The 13778-nt window shown below is 46.6% G+C and overlaps 1 protein-coding gene and 1 long non-coding RNA gene across 2 annotated transcripts in view; both read right to left on the bottom strand.

Annotated features, from left to right (window-relative positions):
- Positions 1–13778, bottom strand: part of LOC310851820 — a 626966-nt gene that overhangs the window by 141817 nt on the left and 471371 nt on the right. The gene's annotated exons all lie outside the window — the stretch shown is intronic.
- Positions 1–13778, bottom strand: part of MEIS3 (Meis homeobox 3) — a 76090-nt gene that overhangs the window by 12421 nt on the left and 49891 nt on the right. Inside the window, exon 8 of the mRNA XM_083754114.1 lies at positions 7500–7645. Within this exon, the coding sequence (XP_083610240.1) occupies positions 7500–7645 (146 nt within the window). The remainder of the gene's footprint in view (positions 1–7499; positions 7646–13778) is intronic.

Raw genomic sequence — 13778 nt, 5'->3', positions numbered from 1 at the left:
CGTATTTTTGCTCCATAAGACACACTTTTTTCCTCTTAAAAACTAAGGGGAAATGTCTGTGCATCTTATGGAGCAAATGTGTGGTCCTTGGGGCTGGGGGGGGGGGGAACCCGGGTTTTCCCAGCCCTCAGACCCGCAAGCTCCGGGAATGGAGGCAAGGCTGCGCGCAACCTTGCTGCCGCTCCCGGACCTGTTCTGGGGGCTAGGGTCAGGGGAAGCTCGGGTTTCCCCCACCCCAGCCCCCCGGGTAAAAAGGAAGCCAAGACAGAGAGCGGGATCCATCCCGCTCCCTGTCTTGGCTTCTGCCAAAGCTGCACGCAGTCTCTCCTGGCTGGAGAGGTTGCGCACGGCTAAAAACAAAGCCAAGACAACGAGCGGGATGGATCCCACTCACTGTCTTGGCTTCTTTGCTCTTTGGGGCTGGGGGGGGGGGAGAGCCCGAGCTTCCCTCGACCCCAGCCCCCAGAACAGGTCTGGGAGCGGCGGCAGCCCCAAGAAGCTCTGGGAGAAGCGGACAGCCTGCGCACACCCTGTCCTCTGCTCTTTGGGGCTGGGGGGGGGGTGGAATAATATTTTTCTTCTTGATTTCCCCTTCTAAAAACTAGGTGCGTCTTGTGGTCCGGTGAGACCTATAGAGCGAAAAATACAGTATTCTCCCACGAGTTGATGGGGCCTTTTTCAGCATGGATGGCCCCCTATCTGTGGAACTCTCTCCCTAGGGAGATTTGCATGGCCCCTACTTTGCTGGACACTGAAAACCCAACACGGGGGAACCTATGTCCCTTCCAGTGTCATTGGACTCTAACTCCCATCAGCCCTTGCCAGCACAGCCAATGGTCATGGCTTATGGGATCGGTAGTCCAACATCCTCTTGAAAGGCTAAAGCTTCCTCATCTCCCGAAAATCTTTTTCCCCCCCAAGCTGCTGTTCAGAACATGGCACTAACTATTGCGTTAACGGCTGCCTTTTAATGCTGTAAAGTTTAATTTATTTTTAAACTGTTCTTAGTTCTGGATTGCAGCTTTATTGATTTTGGATGATTGATGGGATGTTGTTCTGATGTCGGCCACCTTGGGAGATTTGCCCTGGGATGTGACATATAAAAATCCAGGAGAAAAGAAAAAGTCTAGAGGCTGAATGCTTAGGATGCAGCAACTTTGATGAAGTTAAGCAGAACTCAGCCTGGTTAGTGGCAGGATAGGAGACCTCTGGGGAACTCTGTGTTATGTACTGAAGTTCTCACCCTGGGCCAGCAGGGGGATACTGTAGATAGTTATGCAAATAAGGGATCGAAAGTGACGTTCAGTGATTGGATAGTTTTAGAAAGTTGTTACAGTTACGTTGTACTGGAGCTCTATATAAGCAGGCTGACTGAGCCCTTCAGTTCAGTTCTGTCCTGGCCTGTGAATAAACAAGAGCTGTTTGAAGAATCGCTGTGTCATCTGATATGTTCACCCACAACCTAACACACTGTGTATCAGAAAGACCACCTCTTTCCCTATAGACACCCTTGGGTGTAAAGAGTCACAAGTGTCCCAGGAAAACTGGGACATCCCGTTTCCCCCCCACGAGAGAATGGCAGACATTTTGGGCGCCATGATCTCGGGAGATTTCGCACCACATTTTTCCTTGGGAGGGGGGAGATAGATAGATAGATAGATAGATAGATAGATAATTTATTATGGTCGGAGACCAGCTTATAAAACGCACTTGGGGGTACCATCCCAGAAGGAAAACAAACATTTAAAACAATGTACAACAATAAATTTAAAAATTATAAATGCGATAAGCATATAGACACTTAAACTTTAAGATAAGCTTCTGGCACCCATAAGGCTATTTCCCCCTTAACCTCACAAATTCCCCCTAACCTTTGGGTCTCATTCTTTCAATCTTTGAGGATGCTGAGCCTCCGTTGTGGAGTTATAATATAGAACAACTGGCTAAATGGCCGCCAGTTTCAGTAACTGAAGTGAAATCATATCACGATCTCACACGGTACCCAAAAATGCACATTTTAGGCCACCGTACCCCAAAGATACACTTTTCTTTTATTTCAGGGGGAATCGCAGCACAAAATTGTGTGAGATCACAGCGCCCAACATGGCCGCCGTTCTCTGGCACGAAAAAACAGGAAGATGGCGCCCAAGTAGATGACGCCACGGTTTTCACCTTCAAGGTGTTGGAGGGCATGTAAAGATCAGCAGTTAAGAACCGGCCTGAGATCTTTTGATGAAGGGTGGTATATAAATCTAATAAATAAAAATAAAGTAAATAAAAGAACTTGGTAGGACCACCACTATCAGAAGTTCTGTGTGTGAGCGAGAGAGACAGGAGAGGGCATTCTCTTTGGCAACTCCTAGGTTGTGCGCTGTTATTGTTTATTTCTCTACTCTGGGCCTTGGTGACACCGTGTGTGTGTGTGTGTGTGTGTGTATTAGGACCTATGCTATTATCTTGACTGTAAGCTGATTCAACTATTTTTAAACAGTACTTTAAACAATTGCAACCTGTTCAGGACTTTATGGTGAAGATTAGGCAAAATTATCACCATCATCCCATACCCTCCAACATTTCTCCAATGAAAATAGGGATGTCCCATTCCATAATGCTAATTTTACTATTTCTACCCCACACATCTTAATGGGTTTTCCCCAGTCACTGTGGGCAGCTTCCAACATACAGTGATACCTCGGGTTAAGTACTTAATTCGTTCTGGAGGTCTGTTCTTAACCTGAAACTGTTCTTAACCTGAAGCACCACTTTAGCTAATGAGGCCTCCTGCTGCCGCCACGCCGCCAGAGCCCAATTTCTGTTCTTATCCTGAAGCAAAGTTCTTAACCTGAAGCACTATTTCTGGGTTAGCGGAGTGTGTAACCTGAAGCGTATGTAACCTGAAGGATATGTAACCCGAGGTCCCAGTGTATATAAAAACAGAATAAAACGTTAAACATTTTTTTAAAAAACCTTTCCCTGTACATGACTGCCTTCAGATGGCTCGGGGGGTTGGATAACCCCACACCCTCCAACATTTTCCCAATAAAAATAGGGGCACCCTATGGAAAAGGGGGACATTCTGGGATCAAATGAGAAACCGGGACAGTCAGAGACGTCCCTGGAAAACATGGACACTTAGAGGGTCCATTGTTCATCTTTTACCTTTGGCCCCACTCTGATTTGGTCCTGGCCCTGCCCGGCCCTGGTGTGTGGCCCCCGACATGTTAGCCATGGGGTCCTCAAGCTGAAAAAGGCTCCCTGACCCTGGTGTAGAGGTTACAGCGTTAGATTAGGAGTTCGGAGGTCAGGCTTCAAGTCCGTATTCTGTTCAGAGGGTCACCTTGGGCCAGTCACTATCTCATAGTTGAATCTACCTCACAAGAGAGATGTGAGGATAAAGTTTTTTTGTGTGTGTGTGTTTGTGAACCACATATGCTTCCACTCCTTGGGACAAGGTTAGGCTTAAAATCTAAGCAGCAAATACAAAAACAAACTAGATATCGCATGCTGAGGAAGACGAGGCTTCCCCCTGCCCCAATTCCAGTTCATAGAATCATAGAATCATAGAGTTGGAAGAGACCACAAGGGCCATCGAGTCCAACCCCCTGCCAAGCAGGAAACACCATCAGAGCACTCCTGACATATGGTTGTCAAGCCTCTGCTTAAAGACCTCCAAAGAAGGAGACTCCACCACACTCCTTGGCAGCAAATTCCACTGTCAAACAGCTCTTACTGTCAGGAAGTTCTTCCTAATGTTTAGGTGGAATCTTCTTTCTTGTAGTTTGGATCCATTGCTCCGTGTCCGCTTCTCTGGAGCAGCAAAAAACAACCTTTCTCCCTCCTCTATGTGACATCCTTTTATATATTTGAACATGGCTATTCGCTTCCTCCCTAGCCCACTAGAGCCAGGCTGGGCCCAGCTTAGCCGAAGCCGCTTAGCCTTGGAAGCCCCCCTCCCACCTCACTCCCTGCCAATGCGTTCAGGGTAATTGGCTAGAATTGATTACCCTTCACCAGCCTCTAATAGCTTTATAGCTCCTTCAATTAGCCACTAATTGGCCAGCGCTCATTAACTCGCCTTTGTTTAACTAACCAGGGAGAGGCCCTGCCTAATTGCCTGGCAGCTTGGTGGCGAGCGAGGAGGGGAAGGGAAGGGAGGCTGGGTGGCGGGCATGGAAAGATGCCCACTGCTAGCTAGCAAGCCGCTTGCTTGCCAGTTCGAAAGGGGCCGCAACCAGGGACCCAGCAATTCCCCCAACTCAGCCTGCGTTGGCAGAAAATGGTGCCGTGGGCAGAAATGATCAGCGGCATGGCCTATGAAGGGACCTTGAAACATCGTCCTTTACTGAGGCCAGCTTTATGCCCATTCTAACAATGGGTGGTCCGCATGCCTTGTTGTCGAAGAAAACCCCTGGTTCAAGCACGTTGGCGTGAGGGGTGGGCTCTCACTGCAGGGCTGTCCCCAGAATTAATAGAGCTGCCTCTGCTCTTCCATACCCTCCAACATTTCTCCGACGGAAATAGGGACATCCTAAGGAAAAAGTCTCATGGACTGCAAGAAGATCAAACCTCTCCATTCTGAAGGAAATCAGCCCTGAGTGCTCACTGCAAGGACAGATCCTGAAGCTGAGGCTCCAAGACTTTGGCCAGCTCATGAGAAGAGAAGACTCCCTGGAAAAGACCCTGATGTTGGGAAAGATGGAGGGCACAAGGAGAAGGGGACGACAGAGGACGAGATGGTTGGACAGTGTTCTCGAAGCTATGAACATGAGTTTGACCAAACTGTGGGAGGCAGTGGAAGACAGGAGTGCCGGGCGTGCTCTGGTCCAGGGGGTCACGAAGAGCCGGACACAACTAAACAACAACAAATGTTTTTATATATGTTGGAAGCTGCCTAGAGTGGCTGGGGAAACCCAGTGTTGGGTAGAAATAGTAAAATTAGCATTATGGAATGAGACGTCCCTATCTTCATTGGAGAAATATAGGAGGGTATGCATCTGACTTATGCATGGTTCTTGGGATGTAGTCTACCTTGCAAAGGTAACAGTTACATCCTCCGCTCTGCCCACATTGCCTCTCTCCACCACTGACCTGTGGCCTTCAGAAAGCTGCCTACAGGAAAATGCAGAGCATGGGTTGGAAGAGCCCCCTCCCCACTTGCTACAGCAACTCCACTCCTCCTGTTAAAGGAAAAGGAGGTGGGGATCTTCTGGACACAAATTTCAAACAAATTTGAAACCAGTGTCAAACTGTCATGGCCTCCAGTGGTGGTTCGACAATTGCCTTCCCACTCTACCAATATACCTGAAGGAGCATCTCCACCCCCATTGTTCCGCCCGGACACTGAAGTCCAGCTCCAAGGGCCTTTTGGCAGTTCCCTTGTTGCGAGAAGCAAAACTACAGGGAACCAGAAAGAGGGCCTTCTCAGTGGTGGCGCCAGCCCTGTGGAACACCCTCCCATCAGATGTCAAGTAAAAAACAAGTATCTGATTTTTAGAAGACATCTGAAGGCAGCCCTGTTTAGGGAAGTTTTTAATGTTTGATGCTTTATTGTGTTTTTAATATTCTGTTGGGAGATGCCCAGAGTGGCTGAGGAAACCCAGCCAGATGGGTGGGGTATGTATGTATATATGTATAAAATTATTATTATTATTATTATTATTATTATTATTATTATTATTATTATTACATACCAGGCTACCCTACTTGCAAACTGCATCCTGGTGATATTGATATTGATCCTGATGATATACAATATTGTTTGTACCTTGAACACTGAATATTTTGGTGTGTGTGCGTGTTTAAATGTAGTTGAATCTCACTAGTGTAAGCCAACTTGGAAGGGTTTGTATCCTGAGGGGCAGGATATGAATAACTGCAATAAATAAATAAATGCTCTCGTGATAAAACCATTTAAAATAAAAGCTCAACCCAGCTCTGGGAGGTGGGGGAGAAACAGCTAACCGCTGGGGAGACAGAGGTAGCAACAACAACCACACAGCCTCTGCTTCTCCTCCGCTCCAAAGGGGATCAGGTAGAGAGGGTCCTCTCTGAAGAGGGTGTTGCAAAAAATAGAAGCCTCGTGTAGGACCTTTCTGTTAAATGCTCCTTGCTTCTTCAGAAAACAAGTGTCCGTGATCCCTTGAGCCAATGGAAGGGTCTGAAACTGGCTTAATTTATGCTACAGCAGCAGCAAGAATACTTATTGCAAAGTACTGGAAGACACAAGATCTACCCACCCGGGAAGAATGGCAGATGAAGGTGATGGACTACATGGAACTGGCGGAAATGACTGGCAGAATCCGAGACCAGGGAGAAGAGTCGGTGGAGGAAGATTGGAAGAAATTTAAAGACTATCTACAGAAACATTGTGAAATTAATGAATGTTAGAAGGATGTTGGAATGAAGCTATGTGGTTTTAGCAGAAAGGTTTAGGAAAAAACAGACTGTTAATTGGTGAAAGGAGGGAAAGTTAAGTTATATTATATTAAGATAAATTACAGGACAAAAATTGGAAAAGATGGAAAGGATTTGCTGAAATAGCTAACCGAACTAGAATACAAAAAAGGGAGGTGTGAGGAGGTCAAGGAAACAAGCAAATGAAAGATAAGTTATGGGAAGGTTTGATGTGTTTTTTACTTGTTTCTATTTTTCTGCTTTTTTCTGTTCCTTTCTTTCTTTTTTTCTTTCTTTTTTCTTTTTGTGATGTCCTGTTTTGTTTTTGTTTAATATGGTGTTTTAATTTTTTCTTTTTGTAACTTTTAAAACTTTGGGAATTTGGGAGAGGGGAAACTGTGGCCTTCCACATACTTGTTGGACTACGACTCCCATCATTTGTGACTGTTGGCCATGCTGGCTGATAGGAGTTGGAGTCCATTTGGAGGGTCACGGGTTTCCTAGTCCTAGTTCTAGAGACAGAATACAGTGGTACCTCGGGTTAAGTATTGAATTCATTCCGGAGGTTCGTTCTTAACCTGAAACTGTTCTTAACCTGAAGCAGCACTTTAGCTAATGGGGCCTCCCGCTGCCGCTGCGCGATTTCTGTTTTCATCCTGAGGTAAAGTTCTTAACCTGAGGTAATATTTCTGGGTTAGCGGAGTCTGTAACCCGAAGCGTATGTAACCTGAAGCGTATATAACCCAAGGTACCACTGTATGCTGTTTTCGCATATCTGATCTGTTCTGTACTCCAGGAAGCTTCAGGAAACTCCCATTAACCCTTGTTCAAATTGTGCGGCCTCCCATTCCCAATTCTTCCCTGCGTAGCTGAGAATGGGACACAGGAACCCTTGTTTTTGAAGAGATCCTGGGGTTCAAGTCCTAGCATTTCCAGGTAAAACTGGGAATTCCCCCCTTGCACAAAATGCTGGAGAGACTCGGCCAGTAGGGGCACTGCTGAGCCAAATGGACTAATGGTTTGATTCCATATAAGGCAGTTCTCTATGATCCTGGCGCCTTCCCTTCCCTCCTACCCTTCCCCTCCACAAAGATCCACATTCTTACCGACAAGTGTTGGAATAGCCACGCACGCATAATGTTTGTGGCCACTTTGGGGAAGATCCCTCTTTTCTTGTTCCGTTTTTTGTCTCGGTCTAAGTCGTCGTCATCTCCCGTGCTGGGGGAGGCCACGCTGTTGTCTAGACAGTCCCCTGCGAGGAAAAAGAAGCAGAAATGGAGAGAGAAAACCCTTTGAGAAAGATGGTGGGAGAAAGAGGCCCAGAATGTTTGTACCTGGTGTGGGACTAAATCTGCTGTGGTTCGGTTAGAAAGAGGTTTTGGAGTCATACCATATGTGGCCACTAGAGGGAGACATGGTATCAAGCGTCGAATGTTAGAGGCCCCCTAGAGGCTGGTGGTGGAATTTTACCCTTGGGAGGACTGTTGTAAACTGAAATCTGTGATGAAATCAGGGTCTTTAAGAATAGTGAGCCTCTAGATAGTTTTCCCTTCTCCCCCTACTCACTTTGACCCGCTCACGCGCATAGCTGGCTGAACATTACAAACCCAGCTGCTGCATCGCAGCTGTAAGAGCAGGAAGGACGTTATGCATATGAATTGCTTTGATGGATCCATATGGTTTGGAATACTGCTACACACAGAAACCAGACAGACACGACCGGGCATTCATGAACAGAATATAAAGGTAATATATGTCCTATATTTGTCCCCCCCATCTGGCATGGAGGTTCTTTTTAAATATCTTGGCGTACAGTCCTTGATTTCTAAACTAGCAGCTAAAAGCAAATTGTGCTGAACTAGCCCTGTGGGGACTGAGTCTGTTATTTGGGGGCATTCATAGCCGTCGTAAATTGATTATTTATCCTTCGTGAATTTGTCTAATCCCCTTTTGAAGCTATTCACGTTGGTGGCCACCCCGGCTCGTGTGGGAGTGAGTTCCATAGTTTAACTGTGCGAAGGACTACTCTCTTTTGTTTCGTGGTTAGCAGGTGTTCCTCGGATCTGGCCACCATACATGACCGGCTAAGCCTGTCCATTAGGCAGGCATTAGCGGTCATGGTGGAGGGACACGGGTGGCGCTGTGGGTTAAACCACAGAGCCTAGGACTTGCCAGTCAGAAGGTCGGCGGTTCGAATCCCCTCGATGGGGTGAGCTCCCGTTTCTCGGTCCCTGCGCCTGCCAACCTAGCAGTTCGAAAGCACGTCAAAAGTGCAAGTAGATAAATAGGTACTGCTCTGGCGGGAAGGTAAACGGTGTTTCCGTGTGCTGCTCTGGTTCGCCAGAAGCGGCTCAGTCATGCTGGCCACGTGACCCGGAAGCTGTACGCCGGCTCCCTTGACCAGTAAAGCGAAATGAGCGTCGCAACCCCAGAGTCGGCCACGACTGGACCTAAAGTCAGGGGTCCCTTTACCCTTTACCTAGCAGTCATGGTAGAGAACGTGTCTTGCATGCAAAAAGTGGCTGGTTCAAGCTGTACCCTCTCTAGATGTCAGCACTGGTCTGGTGAGCCCTCATCAGTCAGAGCAAACAGCAGCGAGTTAAGAGGGATAAAGCAGACAGACGATCCGTCAGTTTAAGATGGGCTGCCTCTGTCCTTGAGGCAGAGCTGGCTGTCACAGGGTGATCAGTCAGGGCCTGTAACACATCCACTGGATCAACACAAAAGGAGAGAGAAATGACGTACACAATCAAGGGTCTATAAGCCTAGCCTTATGAGGAACGGTTGAAGGAGCTGGGTATGTTTAGTCTCAAAAAGAGGAGGAGATATGATGGTCATCTTCCAATAGCTAAAGGCTATCACATGGATGTATGGAAGTGAGAGCTGGACCATGAAGAAGGCTGATCGCTGAAGAATGGATGCTTTTGAATTATGGTGCTGGAGGAGACTCTTGAGAGTCCCATGGACTGCAAGAAGATCAGACCTCTCCATTCTGAAGGAAATTAGCCCTGAGTGCTCACTTGAAGGACAGATCCTGAAGCTGAGGCTCCAATACTTTGGCCACCTCGTGAGAAGAGAAGACTCCCTGGAAAAGACCCTGATGTTGGGAAAGATGGAGGGCGCAAGGAGAAGTGGACGACAGAGGACGAGATGGTTGGAGAGTGTTCTTGAAGCTACCAGCATGAGTCTGACCAAACTGCGGGAGGCAGTGGAAGACAGGAGTGCCTGGCGTGCTCTGGTCCATGGGGTCACGAAGAGTCGGACACGACTAAACAACTAAACAACAACAAATCACATGGAAGATTCCAACTAAACTCCAGGAAGTACTTTCTGACAGTAGGAGCTCTTGGACAGTGGGACGGACTCTCTTGGCAGGCTGTGGACCCTTCTTCCTTGGAGGTTTTTAAGCAGAGGTTGGATGGCCATCTGTCACGGATGTTTTAGCCAAGATTCCTGCATTGCAGGGGGGCTGGACTGAATGACCCCCAGGGTCTCTTCCAACTCTACAACTCTGCGATTCTGTACTTGGCCACAGACATCTCCTCTGCTTGGAAGTAGACAAGACAGGGAAGGGTACCTAAGGCTCTTCCAGACATGGTTGGACTCCCAACCGCTCTAGCCAGCATGGCTAGTGGTTAGCGATACTGGGAGCCTGTGGTCCAGCAATACCTGGGAGGCCAAAGGTTAGCCATCACATTCCACAGGGAGGCACCAGGTGCTCAGATAATGACCCACTCCAGGTATCAGATAATTAAACAGCCTCAGAGGTGGTAAAGGGACACTGGTGGCACTGTGGGTTAAACCACAGAGCCTAGGGCTTGCCGATCAGAAGGTCAGTGGTTCGAATCCCCGCGACAGGGTAAGCTCCCGTTGCTCGGTCCCTGCTCCTGCCAACCTAGCAGTTCGAAAGCACGTCAAAGTGCAAGTAGATAAATAGGTACCACTCCAGCAGGAAGGTAAACGGTGTTTCCGTGCGCTGCTCTGGTTCGCCAGAAGCGGCTTAGTCATGCTGGCCACATGACCCAGAAGCTGTATGCCAGCTCCCTCGGCCAATAAAGGGAGATGAGCACCGCAACCCCAGAGTCGTCCGCGACTGGACCTAATGGCTAGGGGTCCCTTTACCTTTACAGAGGTGGTGAACCTGTGGCACTTTGCAGATGCTGTTGCATCTCTCATCACCCCTGACCATTAGCCATGCTGGCTGGTGCCACTGGGAGATGGAGTCCAGCAACGCCACTCTTGCGGTGCTGGGATGGGACATTCGAGGTGGTTGGTGATTGTTTTGTTTTATTCTATACTTTTTATGCTGTAACCCTGCTCTGGGATTTATCTTAGTGGAAAGAAAATTATGATGAATCGCCCTAAATCAACAGCAAACATCTTGGGGGAGGCACCTTTATTTGGGGCCGGGTGTGTGTGTGCCTTGTGTATTTCTTATAAACTGTGTGCATTTCTCTGTACATCTGTTTGTTTGTTTGATTAATTCATAGAATTAATATCCCGTTTGACTGAAAAGCCCCAAAACTCTCAAAGCAGTTTAAAAGAAGAAGTAATCAATGAAATTATCAATAAAAAACCCAACATTTTAAAGCCTTTAAACAACAACAACAACAACAAGAAGAAGCTAAAAACCAGATGAAAACACATGCCAACGTCCTACATATTTGCTTTAGAATGTATGTAAGAAACCAGAGGCCTTCCTTCTGGGTATTGTCGGCCAGAAGGTGTTAAAGAAGGACCGAACATTTTTTATGTATGCAACAACAGCAGCAAGGATACTTGTCGCCAAGCATTGGAAAACCCAAGATTTACCCACACTGGAAGAATGGCAGATGCAACTGATAGACTATATGGAACTGGCTGAGATGACTGGCAGAATCCGAGACCTGGGAGAAGAGACGGTGGAAGAAGATTGGAAGAAATTCAAGATTTATCTACAAAAATACTGTAAATTGTATGAATGTTAAGAAGGATGCTAGAATACAAACAACTTGGCACCATTAAGCTAGATGAAGTGAAATATGAAGATAAGCTAAATTTAAGAAAAGATAATTTTTGGAAATTTTAGGTTATATTTAAATTTTTAAGATCTGAATAAAGGATATCTAAAATTAGAGACACAACATTGGAAAATTAGATAATAAGAATAGAAACAAGGGGATAAATTTGCTGGATAAAATTTTATAGTCAGGAACGCAGGAGCGGGAGATGTGAGGGAGTCCAAAGAAGTCAAGAAAATTATGTTAAGAGACGTGTTATATTGTATTGTTTATTGGTATTGTAATTAAAAATAAAAACAGTTAATAAATATTTTTTAAAAAATAGAATGTATGCTGTAATGTATGTTATAACTTATGTTTATGTTTTTAAATAGGCTTGGAGACCTTTCTGTATAACATATACAGTAATAGCCCAGGTTAAGAACTTAATTCGTTCTGGAGGTCCGTTCTTAACCTGAAACTGTTCTTAACTTGAGGTACCAGTTTAGCTAATGGGGCCTCCCACTGCCACCGCCGTGTGATTTCTGTTCTCATCCTGAAGCAAAGTTCTTAACCCGAAGTACTATTTCTGGGTTAGCGGAGTCTGTAACCTGAAGCGTCTGTAACCCAAGGTACCACTGTACAGTCATACCTCATGTTACGTTTGCTTCATGTTACGTTCTTTCAGGATACGTTCCGCAGGGACCTGGATGTACCAGAAAGGGTTACTTTCGGATTTCGCCACTCGCGCATGAGCAGACGCGCAAAATGACATCACGCACATGCGCAGAAGCGACAAATCGCAATCCATGCATGCGCAGACGCCCCTTTGCAGGTTGTGCTCTTTTCATGTTGTGAACAGGCCTCTGGAACGGATCCCAATCGCAACCTGAGGTACCACTGTAACAAGTTTTAATATCATAGAATCATAGAGTTGGAAGAGACCACAAGGGCCATCGAGTCCAACCCCCTGCCAAGCAGGAAACACCATCAGAGCACTCCTGACATATGGTTGTCAAGCCTCTGCTTAAAGACCTCCAAAGAAGGAGACTCCACCACACTCCTGGGCAGCAAATTCCACTGTCGAACAGCTCTTACTGTCAGGAAGTTCTTCCTAATGTTTAGGTGGAATCTTCTTTCTTGTAGTTTGGATCCATTGCTCCGTGTCCGCTTCTCTGGAGCAGCAGAAAACAGCCTTTCTCCCTCCTCTATGTGACATCCTTTTATATATTTGAACATGGCTATCATATCACCCCTTAACCTCCTCTTCTCCAGGCTAAACATGCCCAGCTCCCTTAGCTGTTCCTCATAAGGCATCGTTTCCAGGCCTTTGACCATTTTGGTTGCCCTCCTCTGGACACGTTCCAGTTTGTCAGTGTCCTTCTTGAACTGTGGTGCCCAGAATTGGACACAGTACTGTCCAGTTACGAGGAGGCAGAGGACTTGGAAGTCCCACCCATTTTAAATCTCACCTCACTGAGTGGGCTTAGGTAAGGCACTCTCAGTCTCTCTCTCTCTCAGGGATGGCGGATTACTAAGGAAGAACATGCTATGCTGAGTTGATTTGAAATACGTCCCATAATTCAGGGGCAGACTTTGGGCTCTGAAATTTCAGTGGCGCTAAAATTCGGTGCCCCCTGCCTCTCGCGCTCCGTTCTACAGTATTGTTTCAGTGCTCCCTGCAGGGCGGTACCTGGTCGCACTTCCCTAAAACCGCCTCTGCATAACCATGAATGGTTCTACAAGCGATCTACAGAGATCTACAACCTCTCCTGGACAATGACAGTTCTCTTTCTCAAGCTCTGGGAGGAAGACCTTTCATTGCCTACAGACAGCCACCCAGTCTTAAACAACTCCTAACCCACAATAATACTACAACCAGACCTAACACGGACACTGGCACCAGAGCCTGCAATAAACCCAGATGCCAACTTTGCTGCCACATACACCCGGACAACACCATTACTGGCCCCAACAACATCACACATACCATCTCGGGACTATTTAATTGCTCATCGTCTAACATTGTGTATGCCATCAAATGCCAACAGTGTCCTTCAGCTCTCTATATTGGACAAACAGGCCAGACCTTACGCCAAAGAATAAACGGACATAAATCGGACATCAGGAATCACAAGACAGAGAAACCAGTAGGAGAACACTTCAATCTCCCAGGACATTCTATACAAGATCTCAAAGTAGCTGTTTTACTACAAAGGAATTTCAGAAATAGACTGGAAAGAGAAGCTGCTGAATTACAACTTATCACCAAACTTAAAACCATGGAGAAACCTGGCCTGAACAAAGACCTTGGATTCTTATCTCATTATACATGACAAAGCCATTTTTCACCTTTTCACCCCTTGCTTCTTCCTGTAAGACCCATTGCAGTCGTTAAGAGTCGTC

The sequence above is a fragment of the Podarcis gaigeae genome (assembly GCF_964106915.1).
Source record: "Podarcis gaigeae genome assembly, chromosome: 8".
NCBI lineage: Eukaryota > Metazoa > Chordata > Lepidosauria > Squamata > Lacertidae > Podarcis > Podarcis gaigeae.
The sequence above is the reverse complement of the archived record's forward strand: the minus strand, read 5'-3'. Positions and strand labels throughout refer to the sequence as shown.